Source organism: Gorilla gorilla, chromosome 1 (genome assembly GCF_029281585.2).
Source record: "Gorilla gorilla gorilla isolate KB3781 chromosome 1, NHGRI_mGorGor1-v2.1_pri, whole genome shotgun sequence".
Taxonomy (NCBI): domain Eukaryota; kingdom Metazoa; phylum Chordata; class Mammalia; order Primates; family Hominidae; genus Gorilla; species Gorilla gorilla.
This window is the reverse complement of record NC_073224.2, coordinates 213,164,359-213,178,371: the sequence shown is the minus strand read 5'-3', so window position 1 is coordinate 213,178,371 and position 14,013 is coordinate 213,164,359. Positions and strand designations below refer to the sequence as shown.

General features: G+C 48.5%; 1 protein-coding gene across 4 annotated transcripts in view; it reads left to right on the top strand.

Moving 5' to 3' along the window:
• Window positions 1-14,013, top strand: part of ARID1A (AT-rich interaction domain 1A) — an 89,510-nt gene that overhangs the window by 68,663 nt on the left and 6,834 nt on the right. For 2 of the 4 annotated variants that reach the window (XM_063701358.1, XM_019013361.4), the window contains exons 9-19: window positions 1,318-1,463; window positions 1,554-1,663; window positions 2,885-3,094; window positions 6,203-6,410; window positions 7,584-7,716; window positions 7,896-8,071; window positions 8,442-8,592; window positions 8,676-8,813; window positions 8,898-8,994; window positions 9,425-10,316; window positions 10,673-10,803. In XM_063701358.1, the coding sequence (XP_063557428.1) occupies window positions 1,318-1,463; window positions 1,554-1,663; window positions 2,885-3,094; window positions 6,203-6,410; window positions 7,584-7,716; window positions 7,896-8,071; window positions 8,442-8,592; window positions 8,676-8,813; window positions 8,898-8,994; window positions 9,425-10,316; window positions 10,673-10,803 (2,392 nt within the window). Of the gene's footprint in view, window positions 1-1,317; window positions 1,464-1,553; window positions 1,664-2,884; window positions 3,095-6,202; window positions 6,411-7,583; window positions 7,717-7,895; window positions 8,072-8,441; window positions 8,593-8,675; window positions 8,814-8,897; window positions 8,995-9,424; window positions 10,317-10,672; window positions 10,804-10,912; window positions 13,374-14,013 lie in introns of those variants that run through there. The other 2 variants (XM_063701353.1, XM_019013368.4) reach the window with 2 other exon arrangements.

Here is a 14,013-nt window from a genome sequence, read left to right as displayed (position 1 = left end):
GGTGGCTCACTCCTGTAATCCTAGCACTTTGGGAGGCTGAGGCAGGTGGATCACCTGAGGTCAGAAGTTCAAGACCAGCCTGCCCAGCATGGCAAAACCCCATCTCTACTAAAAATACAAAAAAATAGCCAGGCATGGTGGTGGGCGCCTGTAATCCCAGCTACTCACGAGGCTGAGGCAGAATGGTTTGAACCTGGGAGGCAGAGGTTGCAGTGAGCCGAGATCATGCCATTGCACTCCAGCCTGGGAGACGAGTGAAACTCCATCTCAAAAAAAAAATTGGCTGGGCACGGTGGCTCACCCCTGTAATCCCAGCATTTTGGGAGGCTGAGGCAGGCGGATAACGAGGTCAGGACATCGAGACCATCTTGGCTAATACGGTGAAACCCTGTCTCTACTAATAAAGTACAAAAAATTAGCCGGGCATGGTGGCGGGTGCCTGTAGTCCCAGCTACTTGGGAGGCTGAGGCAGGAGAATGGCGGGAACCCGGGAGGCGGAGCTTGCAGTGAGCTGAGATCGTGCCACTGCTCTCCAGCCTGGGCAACAGAGCGAGCGAGACTCCATCTCAAAAAAAAAAAGAAAAATTGAACTATTGTTTGCTATCTAGAGCTTGAACTCTCTTAGTATCTTTCATGGGAGGTAGAAGATAAGAAAATCTGGGTGTTGGCCGGGCTCGGTGGCTCATGCCTGTGATTTCAGCACTTTGGGAAGCCGAGGCAGGTGGATCACCTGAGGTCAGGAGTTCGAGACCAGCCTGACCAACATGGAGAAAGCCCATCTCTACTAAAAATACAACATTGGCGGGGTGTGGTGGTACATGCCTGTAATCCCAGCTATTTGGGAGGCTGAGAAAGGAGAATTGCTTGAACCTGGGAGGCTGAGGTTGCAGTGAGCTGAGATTTCACCATTGCACCCCAGCCTGGGCAACAAGAGTGAAACTCTGTCTCAAAAAAAAAAAAAAAAAAAAAAAGAAAGAAAATCTGGGTGTTAGCTGGACATGGTGGTGCATGCCTCATAGTCTTAGGCACTCAGGAGGCTGAGGAAGGCAGATCGTTTGAGCTCAGGAGATTAAGGCTGCAGTAAGCTATGATCACACCACTGCACTCCAGCCAGGGTGCCAGAGCAATACCCTGTCTCAAGAAAATAAATTAAAGAAAAATAATATCTGGATGTTGCATAGTTCTAGTTTTGGGGACCCATAAATGTTTTCCTTTTAATCCTTACTAGATGATCACACAGCACTATTTGGCTCCAGTTCAAATCTAAAAGCTCAGAGTCTAACCTTTGTCTCTCTCACTTTCCATCTTCTTCCTTAGGCCGCCAGGCTACCCCAATATGAATCAAGGGGGCATGATGGGAACTGGACCTCCTTATGGACAAGGGATTAATAGTATGGCTGGCATGATCAACCCTCAGGGACCCCCATATTCCATGGGTGGAACCATGGCCAACAATTCTGCAGGTAAGTGCTAGTCATTCTCACTAGGGATTTCTTCAAGAGTCACATCACAGCTAAACTTACTGGACTTGAGAATTTTTTTCTCTTTTACAGGGATGGCAGCCAGCCCAGAGATGATGGGCCTTGGGGATGTCAAGTTAACTCCAGCCACCAAAATGAACAACAAGGCAGATGGGACACCCAAGACAGAATCCAAATCCAAGGTAGTGATTTTTGTCTTGACTCCTTTCAACTTTGTGTCCTGTCTTTTTCAGTGATAGGAAGGAAAAAGAAAAGAGAGTGACAAGATCCCAGACTTTTATGACACCGGACTAGATAGTCTCTGAAAAAGGTGCTGTTGCCTCCTCTTATCATGAAGGGTCCCAGAATAATAGCTCAGTGAGTTGGGTCTGGGTTGGTCTAAGGGATCCTGGTAAATAACATAATATTCTCACAGCTGTTTGTTATGGGGGAAATGCCAGACCCTGCAGCATCAAACTCTCTGTACTGTTTGGCTGGTGCCCTCTGTGAAACCGTGCCTCCTATACTCAAGCATTGATAGATGGGGTGTGCCATGGGCAACTAGTTGCTCTTCTCTTCCTGAACCTTACTCATAGCAGCAGGAATGGTATCCTGTGTTCTGTAAAGAAGGAGATAAGGCAGATGAGGCTTGAGTCCTTGGCTTCCCTTAGGTTGGTCATGGGTGTGCTGTTAGGCTGTGCGGTGTAAAGGGTCCTACTCAGCATTTGGGTCATTTGTAATATTTCTGTCCTTGGCCATACCTCACTTTCCCTATCTGTATACATAGGGAAAATAAAAATCATAGCTGTTACTTCCTGTGAGTCTTCACCTCTGGCTCCCAGCCCTTTTGACCACCTTCCTGTCTTGTACAGGATAATATCCAAAGCCCTTCAACCAGGTGGGAAACCCTTTCTTTGTTTAGAAGAGGCAAAGAGTTTCTTTTCATTTTAGTCCATCCCATTGCCTCCAGATCATGTTGTGAGTTTTTCGATTTCTCTAAAACATAGTACCTAAGTATGTTCAGGCTCCTGGGTAGTAGTGTGGGAGCAGTAGTGGCTTTGATGTCAGGTGGACAAGGATTTGATACTCAGCCTGCCACTTAAAAGCTGTGAGATCTTAGGCTTTGCCTCCTGGTGCCTGCTTCCTTATCTTTAAAAATGGGGATAATTTTATAACACCTAATATATAAAGGCATCTAGCACAGCACCCAGTACATAACATATATTTAGTGTTAGCTTCCTTCTTTATAGGAAAAAAAAATTTGGTTCTCTTTTGGCCCTTCAACCTTATGAAGGTAGGGCAGGTGTTAGTGACCACCCCAGAGTAAGCAGCTTTAACACTGCTCCAGTCAAGAGACTTCTGAGACCCTTAGCACAGGCTTTGAATCTGACCCATTCCTGTGAATTTTGACCTGAACCTTCCAGAAATCCAGTTCTTCTACTACAACCAATGAGAAGATCACCAAGTTGTATGAGCTGGGTGGTGAGCCTGAGAGGAAGATGTGGGTGGACCGTTATCTGGCCTTCACTGAGGAGAAGGCCATGGGCATGACAAATCTGCCTGCTGTGGGTAGGAAACCTCTGGACCTCTATCGCCTCTATGTGTCTGTGAAGGAGATTGGTGGATTGACTCAGGTGAGTGGGCGCCTGACACTTGACTGCCCCTGTGGTTTCCACAAACCCCTTTCTAGGTACTCACTGGCTTCACGTGGTACCATGCATCCCACAGGGACATCATCCTCTCCCGCTTTCTGAGTCGAATATTGATAGACCGGGGAGCACAGGTTTCCCAGAAGATAAGGCAGGAAGCAGAGACCTCCCTGGTAGTATGAGGTATTAGCAGTAAGTTTACCGTGTATCTACGGTCCCACTGAGGTGTAAAGCTAGGGAAAGTCTGTGGGCATTCTGATTCCATGGGAGGCAATTTGGCATAGTAGCAAAGACAGGATTTGGAGAGATGGACCTGGTTTTGAATCCCTTCTTGGCCACTTATAACATATATGACCTTAAGGTGTGTAACCACTCTGAACCTTAATTTCATTATTTGTAAAATACAAACAGTATGTAACAGTATATAACCCACTAGACTGTCAAAAGTTAGAAATAACTTTGGCTTTCAGCAAGGTTTCTGCCACATAAATCGGCCTGCAAGATGGTACAGAGGCAGCCAGAGTAGAAGTAGATCTTCCCATTCCTGGAAGCTTCCCAGTAGAGATAGGATTTCAGGAACTGCTTAGTAGAAATAGTTTATAATAAAGGAAGAAGTAGTAGGAAATTATGTGTTTAGTTATTCTGTATGGGAAACTTAAATGAAAACCTGAATTGGACACCACCCAGAGCTTGTGCCTACTCTGATACCTTACAATTTTGTAGACTCAGCCCAGGAAGCAAACAGGTGAGGCAGCATAGACAGACAGCAGACTGTGCCTTGCAGACTTCCCTCCTGTGTATGTTCTGTAGTCACCAGACCAGAAGCCTGCTGTTGGATCAGTTTGTGGCTGAGCTCAGGGAGGCGTGGCAGGGAGGGATTTATTCCAAACCTTCTAAATCAGAAGAGGAAAACAGCTGTCACCAGCAGAAAAGAAAGTGGTTGGAATGAAGCCAGCCAACAGGCAGTTATGAATTCCTTCTCCCTTCAGGCTTTATTCCCCTCCCCCACAAAGGAAAACAAAACAAAACAAGACACGTGCATACTGCCACATAACTGGCATGAGAAGCAAAGCCACGGAAGGCTTTTGAGGTGACTCCATGCATATTCCTGCCATTCTCCCTGATACTCAGATCTCATAGTCAAGCCTTCCCTGTCTATAGGGAAAGGGAGCATTGGGTTAGGTTTCGCTCACTTCTGATTGGGTGGGCTTCAGGGTTCACTGAACCTAGGATGAGGTACAGAGAGAATTCTAATGCCTGAGCCTGTCTTCCAGATTGCAAAAGGATGCAAACCTTTAAAATGCCGTGATTGTAACTGAACTTTTATAAAGGCAGTGATAATTCAGGGGCAAAAGAGTGCTATTTATAAGTTAGTTTGTGAAGGCTCCAAGAAAGCAAAGCTGAATCTTGAGCTTATCTAAAGGATTAGTAGGGTTTAGGTGGAAGAGTGGCCAATCCAGTAAACTGGCCTAGATGCCACGGAGATGGGAGAGAGTCTGGATATTTCCCACCAAGGCCATCTCCAACCATGAAGACTTAGCTCAGGTGTTACCCACTCTAAAAAGTATTCCTAGTCACCTCTGCCCCTCTAGGTTGTCCCCCTCTGTGCCTCTTTAAACTCTTCTTTCTAGTATCATGGGTACCATATCAGCAGGCATTACAACCTATTGAACTTCCTTTGTGTATAGGGACTTGAAAACCCTTGTTCCCAGGCCTTGGGGGAACAGGCTTACCATATGGTAGATGAATAAGCATAAGAATACATGAAGAAGGAGACCTGTCCAGCTAGAGCAGAAAGACTAATTGTAGGGAGCATCTGGGGAATGGGCTTGGTCAGTGTGCCCTGAAGCTGAGGGAAGGAGGCAGAACTGTAGGTTGCCTGTAGGTACAAAAGTCATAATAAGGCCCTGGGCCAGGCACAGTGGCTCACACCTGTAATCCCAGCACTTTGGGAGGCCGAGACGGGCGGATCATCTGAGGTCAGGAGTTTGAGACCAGCCTGGCCAACATGGCCAAACCTTGTCTCTACTAAAAATATAAAAATCAGTGGGGCGTGGTGACAGGCACCTGTGGTCCCACTACTTGGGAGGCTAAGGCAGGAGAATCGCTTGAACGCGGGAGGCGGAGGTTGCAGTGAGCCGAAATGGCGCCACTACACTCCAGCCTGGGTGACAGAGTGAGACTCTGTCTCTAAATAAATAAGACCCTGAACACCCGGACCATCAGGACAGTGACTGGTAAGGGAAAGGGACCTGTGGTTATTTGTCAATGAGATATGTAGGGGAGCAGTGGCACAAGAATGTCAAATTTGCAGGGAGCCACCACCCCAAGAAAAAAATATCAGAGGTGTAAATCCCAAGTTTGACAAAGCAAGTCAAGCAGGGTGGTCATTGATATTATCATGAGTCTCCATTTTATAAAATGTTAGTTTTTATTAGTGCATCTAAAATAGGATTTAGGGCCAGGCGCGGTGGCTCACGCCTGTAATCCCAGCACTTTGGGAGGCTGAGGTGGGTAGATGACGCCAGGAGTTTGAGACCAGCCTGATCAACATGGTGAAACCCCGTCTCTACTAAAAATACAAAAATTAGCCAGGCGTGGTGGTGCACGCCTGTAATCCCAGCTACTCGGGAGGCTGAGATAAGAGAATCGCTTGAGCCCGGGAGGCAGAGGTTACAGCGAGCCAAGATCACGCCACTGCACTCCAGCCTAGGCGACAGAGTGAGATTTATTTTTTCTGTCTCAAAAATAAATAAAATAGGATTTAGATATCCAGATGATCTGTACACCACTTTTTAGCAGCCTACTAAAAAACCGGGCTCTGAATTCTGTTCCAGTAGTAATGTGAAATTTGCCCTGTTGTGAATAAGCACAGTCTGATAGTTGCAGTGGAACATCCTGAGGGTAAAATGAAGCCAGCTGCAGATTTAACACTTCTTGTGGACTATCCACCAAGCAAGATTAACTTTTTCAATTACCTAAGAACTGTGATTCTACAAAGATGAATACCTTACAGCCTGATGGGGCTTGGGGCTTATGGGCAGGAAAACCAGGCAGGAGATATACCCCAGCTCCTTTGGTTTGGTTATACAGGTCAACAAGAACAAAAAATGGCGGGAACTTGCAACCAACCTCAATGTGGGCACATCAAGCAGTGCTGCCAGCTCCTTGAAAAAGCAGTATATCCAGTGTCTCTATGCCTTTGAATGCAAGATTGAACGGGGAGAAGACCCTCCCCCAGACATCTTTGCAGCTGCTGATTCCAAGAAGTCCCAGCCCAAGATCCAGCCTCCCTCTCCTGGTAAGGATGGGGTCAGCGGCCCCACCAAGGCTGAGAGGGCCTGTTGCCCTAGCCTCTTATTCAGGATATGAATAAGAGGCTTATCCAACAGGATATGCCAAGGATCTGTGCTCTGCCTTGCCCTACCACAGGGCTTAACAGGTTGGCTGACTAGAGAGTGGGCAGTGGAAACTCCCTTGGGAGGTACTCTGCGGCAGCTCTTAAGTTTTAATTTTTGTTGTGCAGCTGACAACTTGCCAAATGTTTGTAAACTGGTGAATGGGAGGGGCACAAGAGGAGTTGGGGGAACTTATAAATGGCAGCAAGGCAGGGCCATCTGGGAGCTTTGGCCCATTGATGTCAGCACCTTAGAATGCAGCTCAGACTAGAGCCCTGAATTCCCCAGTTTGCTGAGATGGTAATGAATGGGAAGGAGGGAGTGGGGAAGGGTTATGAATGGAACTCCCTGATGGGAGTGGCTCTGCTCACCCTCCTTTCTGAGAGGAGGCTGAGGCCTAGGGTGAGCCTAGAGAGGGAAGAAGGCCAGGGTGCCTGGAAGGTGGGTGTAAACACATGTGCCCTGGTGTTGACCTCTGAGGGTGTAATGAGTGCCTGAGATGACTCATCAGCTGGGGAGGCCTCAGCAGTGGGATATCTACTGCTGGGAATGGTAACTATTGGAAACATTAATTACTAGTAGTTTTGTACTCATCAGCTTAGAAGAACATTTGAAGTTGAGGAGTGACACCATGCTGGATGCTTTAGAACAGGAGCTCCTAGACTCCTAAAATGCATCCCAGATTTGGGACCCCCTCCCCACCCAGGACTTGGGAGGCTCTGACTGGAGCTCATGCACCAGCATTACAGGGTTTAGTAGGTTAGACAAGGTCCTTTGGCGGAGTGAAGAGAAATAGCCAGGGAAGCTGGCAATGACTCAGGGAATCACCAGCATGGTGATGTCATGGCCACATCACTCCCCTTTTCTACATGTAAAACAAAAACAAAGAGCTACAAAACCCTCAGATTCCTGTCTTTATGACCTGGCCTTGTAGATCCTCTGCTAAGAAGGGTGATCAGGCTTTAAAGGCCTTAGGAAGAACTTTCCCAAAGAGATTCTGGGTCATTCGTGTGTTTGTGTGAGAGTTAAACACTGTCATGCCAAGCAAACTACTCAACTTGTATCTCTGTCCACAGCGGGATCAGGATCTATGCAGGGGCCCCAGACTCCCCAGTCAACCAGCAGTTCCATGGCAGAAGGAGGAGACTTAAAGCCACCAACTCCAGCATCCACACCACACAGTCAGATCCCCCCATTGCCAGGCATGAGGTAAGGCCAAGAGCAGGGGCAGATGTTTGGGAGGATGGCTGAAGATAAGTGCATGGGAACTCCTTGCAGCCCAAGGTGGTCCTTGCCTCTGCCTTCCCAGCCAGTGACTCCTGCGTGTCCTTTGTTATATTGGAGGAATTGGTTTATTTGTGGTTTACTTGGTTTTCCTCACTCTGGAGCAGGAGCAATTCAGTTGGGATCCAGGATGCCTTTAATGATGGAAGTGACTCCACATTCCAGAAGCGGAATTCCATGACTCCAAACCCTGGGTATCAGCCCAGTATGAATACCTCTGACATGATGGGGCGCATGTCCTATGAGCCAAATAAGGATCCTTATGGCAGCATGAGGAAAGGTGACTGATCTGATTGCTATTTGAACTTGTGCTCGTAAAGACAGGGCCAGTGAAATGGGGGGAAATCTTGAGAATGGCTCAGGGTTCTTGTGGAGCCATCCTCTGAGATAATGCATTTCCTGCCCTAACTACCCCTCTTCATCCTTACCTCCTTTCTTGTCTTCTCCTTGGCTTCACCTTGTCATCCCTTAATAAGTACATGCTTTTCGCTGGTTGGGGCCTCTTTAGATCTCTGTTTTGAACTTGTCTGGAAAACAATGAGATCAAACCTGAACTCTGAAGAGAGCCTGGGTCTTTGGAGCAGGCAAAAGGTAGATTACCAGGCTTGCCAACTTACCAGTTTGTTCACCGCTTGCCTTTCTACGCTCAGCTCCAGGGAGTGATCCCTTCATGTCCTCAGGGCAGGGCCCCAACGGCGGGATGGGTGACCCCTACAGTCGTGCTGCCGGCCCTGGGCTAGGAAATGTGGCGATGGGACCACGACAGCACTATCCCTATGGAGGTCCTTATGACAGAGTGAGGTAAGCATGACCCCAGCTCCTGTCCACTCCCCCAGCACCCTGAAGCTATAGTGGGCTCAATCTGCCTCTCCAATTTTGTTTAGGACGGAGCCTGGAATAGGGCCTGAGGGAAACATGAGCACTGGGGCCCCACAGCCGAATCTCATGCCTTCCAACCCAGACTCGGGGATGTATTCTCCTAGCCGCTACCCCCCGCAGCAGCAGCAGCAGCAGCAGCAACGGTGAGTAAAGCCTGGTCTCGGTGCTGCTGTGGATCGGGCTTTGCCACTGCCCACCCTGATCCTGTGTTTCTTTGCCTCCTATAGACATGATTCCTATGGCAATCAGTTCTCCACCCAAGGCACCCCTTCTGGCAGCCCCTTCCCCAGCCAGCAGACTACAATGTATCAACAGCAGCAGCAGGTGAGGAGGGTAGCTGGGAATGGACTGGCATGCAGGTTCGCCTTGAAAACTAGTTAGTAAACTAATCTAACGTGTTGAAGTCTAAGAAGCTCACTTTAGATATTTTGGCATTCTTCTCTCACCTGACTGGCCAGTCCTGCCTGAAGAGCCAAGTCCTCAATCTCTTCTCTATTTGGAGTTGGAAGGGGCTGGAAATAGACCTTATTTTGATTTTTAGGTTTTGTATATTTTTCTACTTAAGCAAGGGAAGGGAAGAAAGAGCGGTGGTTGCTTTTGGAAACAACTTCAAAAGACAGTTTGTTAAGGTGATTCCCATGTTTTCTTGGAGTCTGTGTCCACCAAGCATCTGGTTGTAGCCATCTTGGCATCTGTGGGCTTTATGTCCCTGAGTGCAGAGTATTAACTTCCCCTCTGCTTGTCTCTGCCTTAGAATTACAAGCGGCCAATGGATGGCACATATGGCCCTCCTGCCAAGCGGCACGAAGGGGAGATGTACAGCGTGCCATACAGCACTGGGCAGGGGCAGCCTCAGCAGCAGCAGTTGCCCCCAGCCCAGCCCCAGCCTGCCAGCCAGCAACAAGCTGCCCAGCCTTCCCCTCAGCAAGATGTATACAACCAGTATGGCAATGCCTATCCTGCCACTGCCACAGCTGCTACTGAGCGCCGACCAGCAGGCGGCCCCCAGAACCAATTTCCATTCCAGTTTGGCCGAGACCGTGTCTCTGCACCCCCTGGCACCAATGCCCAGCAAAACATGCCACCACAAATGATGGGCGGCCCCATACAGGCATCAGCTGAGGTTGCTCAGCAAGGCACCATGTGGCAGGGGCGTAATGACATGACCTATAATTATGCCAACAGGCAGAGCACGGGCTCTGCCCCCCAGGGCCCCGCCTATCATGGCGTGAACCGAACAGATGAAATGCTGCACACAGATCAGAGGGCCAACCACGAAGGCCCGTGGCCTTCCCATGGCACACGCCAGCCCCCATATGGTCCCTCTGCCCCTGTGCCCCCCATGACAAGGCCCCCTCCATCTAACTACCAGGCCCCGCCAAGCATGCAGAATCACATTCCTCAGGTATCCAGCCCTGCTCCCCTGCCCCGGCCAATGGAGAACCGCACCTCTCCTAGCAAGTCTCCATTCCTGCACTCTGGGATGAAAATGCAGAAGGCAGGTCCCCCAGTACCTGCCTCGCACATAGCACCTGCCCCTGTGCAGCCCCCCATGATTCGGCGGGATATCACCTTCCCACCTGGCTCTGTTGAAGCCACACAGCCTGTGTTGAAGCAGAGGAGGCGGCTCACAATGAAAGACATTGGTAAGGAGATCTTCCTCATTCGGTTGTCTAATGTGCCCCTTTCCGTCTTGTCCATCGTTCCCTCCACCTTACTATTCTGGATGAGGTTGAGTCTGGTCCAGTGTTGACTAAAATAGAACCAAAGAACTTTGGAAAAGGAAGAAATAAGCTAACTAAAGGTTCTCCTTCATTGCCATGCAATGAAGTCCTAGACAGACAGCTTAGAAGCCATGAGGGGCTGGTGTGTTTCATCTCCCAGACAGAAACTGCCTTCCACCTTGTGTTATCTTCAGAGTAGCTTCACTGATGGGGCAGCCCCGGGGGTGCCTCCAGCCAACCTGGGTTTGGTGGATGGACGACATGGAGGTTTATTTCAGGAACCCCGGAGGCATGGCGGGTAATGATGTCCCTCAAGTCTGGTCTCCTGGCAGAGAGCACATGGGCATTAGATACCATCAACATTCTGCTGTATGATGACAACAGCATCATGACCTTCAACCTCAGTCAGGTGAGTATCAGTGCCTGGGGAAGATTGAGAGGGTTTGGGATCTTCTTAGTGTAGACAATGGGAATGTCTCATCTTTAGCCACCTTGGTCTTTCTCTTTCTCTCTTGTAGATATCTTCCATGCCAGTACTTTGCTTCCTTTGCCTCTGGGCACGGGCCCAGGATTTTGACAGCAATAATAATTTGTTTACATGATAACCTTAACACAGGATTGACTTCAAAAGGAATTTGGGAGACACTTTGTGGTATTAGTAAGAATGCAGATTCAATCGATGCCAGTGGGGACACCACATTTTCTAGAAGAATCTGTGTTTTTTTGTTTTTTTAATAGAGACGAGGTCTCACTATGTTGCCGAGGTTCATGAACTCCTGAGTTCAAGTGATCCTCCCAAAGGGCTAGGATTACAGGCATGAGCCACCAGGCCCAGCCTGAATCTGTGGTCAAATTTTTATCAGTGAGCAGAGTATGTTTTTTCCATTTTTCCCTTTCCTCTCTGAACAGTAGGGGCCTTTGTTGATCCCAGTTTCCTTAGATGTAGACTGGATGGGGGATTTGATTGTTTAAGAATATTCTTTTTTTTTTTTTTTTTTTTGACGGAGTCTCTCTGTCGCCCAGGCTGGAGTGCAGTGGCGCTATCACAGCTCACTGCGACTTCCGCCTCCTGGGTTCACGCCATTCTCCTGCCTCAGCCTCCCAAGTGGCTGGGACTACAGGCGCCCACCACCACGCTCAGCTAATTTTTTGTGTTTTTAGTAGAGACGGGGTTTCACCGTGTTAGCCAGGTTGGTCTCGATCTCCTGACCTCGTGATCCAGCCGCCTCAGCCTCCCAAAGTGCTGGGATTACAGGCGTGAGCGACCGCGCCCGGCCCTACAATATTCTTACAAAGCTGATTCTTCAGACCCACCCTCCATAGGATGTGCACACTAGTGGAGATGCTGGAAAGAGTTTGTGCTGCATCATCCTACTCTTTTTCTTTTGATCATCTTTAGTACCTACCAACCTGTATATCAAGGAGCTGACTTATTAATAGTTACCATTTATCGTGCTCTTATTTTGTGCCAGGTCCTTAATATTTTGTTTCATGTCATCCCAGCAACAGCCCTCAGAGATAGGAGGTATGGCCATTTAGGGATGAGTAAATAGGCTCAGAGTCTTATCCTTGTTGAGGTTCACATTGCTGTCAGTAGAATCTATCTGATTCCTAAGCCTGATTTTATTTCCATTGCATAATATTGCCTACCATGAGAAAGGAAAAATTTTGAGAGAGCAATTTTCATATGCCAGGTATTTGACATCTCCCATTTACACCTCAGAACAACCCTGTAAAGTTTAGGAATTTTTATCATTTTATACAGCTACTTCCTGGAAAAGCCAGAATTTTTTTTTTAAGAGACTCTGGCACCTAGGCTGGAGTGTAGTAGTGCCCTCATGGCTCACTGCAGCCTCAAACTCCTGGGCTCAAGCGATCCTCTTGCCTCGGTCTCCTGAGTAGCTGGGACTACAGGCAAATGCCACCATGTCCAGCTATTTATTTATTTTGAGACAGGGTCTCCATTACTCAAGCTAGAGTGCAGTGGTGCAATCACAGCTCACTGCAGTCTCAACTTCCGAGGCTCAGGTGATCCTCCCACCTCAGCTTCCCAAGTGGCTGGGACTACAGGTGCGTGCAAACATGCTCATGCTCAGCTAATTTTTTTTTTTTTTTTGAGAGATGAGGCTTCACCATGTTGCCCAGGCTGATTTCAAACTCCTGGGCTCAAGTGATTGACCTGCCTCAGCCTCTCAAAGTACTAGGATTACAGGTGCGAGCCACCGTTCCAGGCCCCGGCTAACTTCTTTATTTTTTGTAGAGGCAGGGTCTCACTGTGTTGCCCAGGCTGGTCTCAAACTCCTAGGCTCAAGTGATTCTCCCACTTCAACCTTCCAAAGTGTTGGGATTACTGGCTGGGTGCAGTGGCTCACGCCTGTAATCCCAGCACTTCAGGAGGCCGAGGCAGGAGGATCATTTGAGGTCAGGAGTTTGAGGCCAGCTGGCCAACATGGTGAAACTGCATCTCTACTAAAACTATAAAAATTAGGCTGGGCGCAGTGGCTCACGCCAGTAATCCTAGCACTTGGGAGGCCGAGGTGGGTGGATCACTTGAGGTTAGGAGTTCAAGACCATCCTGGCCAATACGGTGAAACTCCATCTCTACCAAAAATATAAAAATTAGCCGGGCCTGGTGGCACACACCTCTAATCCCAGCTACTTGGGAGGCAGAGGCAGAAGAATCACTTTGAACCCAGGAGGCAGAGGTTGCAGTGAGCTGAGATCGCGCCACTGCACTCCAGCCTGGGCAACAGAGCGGGACTCTGTCTCAAAAAAAAAAAAAATACACACACACACACTCTCACACACTAGCCCGACGTGGTGGCAGGCGCCTGTAATCCCAGCTACTTGGGAGGCTAAGGCAGGAGAAAAATCGCTTGAACCCAGGAGGCGGAGGCTGCAGCCAACTGAGATCACACCACTGTACTCCAGCCTGGATGACAGAGTGAGACTTCATCTCAAAAAAAAAAAAAAAAAGAAGTGTTGGGATTACAGGTGTGAGCCACTGCTTCCAGCCCCTAGATCTAATTCGAAAGCCCTTATTTTTTTTCCATCTGCTCTACTGTTCAGCCAAAGATTGTGACTGGAGAGGAGTGTTTTCTTCTAGAGGTAAATAAATGGCCTATATATTATCCAAGGTGGAATTTGGGTCTCTGTAGCACCAGCTTGGACCAGTGTTTGGAGAGCTGAAGCCTCGTCCCACTCCTTATGCTGCAAGATCCATGGAGTTTCAGCCCCCTGGACTTGTGGGGAGCTTGGAGAAGACAGCCATGAACATCTGCCCACATTGCATTCTCTTCTCTTAGCTTGAGTCACCATGCCTAAGCTTGGGTTCCACTTGGCAGTGAGATGGAGAGAGTGTCCTAAAAGAGATAATGGCAATGACCACCAGGTTGAAAACTGGCCTGGTGAAGAAAAGCAGAAGATTGATTGGGAAAAGAGAAGGCTAAGAGATGATTGGCCCTGGTGGGTGAGGTGCAAAGCTGTTGGCTAGTGTTCCTGGAGATAGGCTTACGTGAAGGTAGGTTGGGCAGAAGAAAGAACTTTGTGTTGGGCATAGAAGAGATTAAGATGAACAGTTTGCTCTGTGGAGAACCTTTGGGAAAGGAGCAACTCTGCC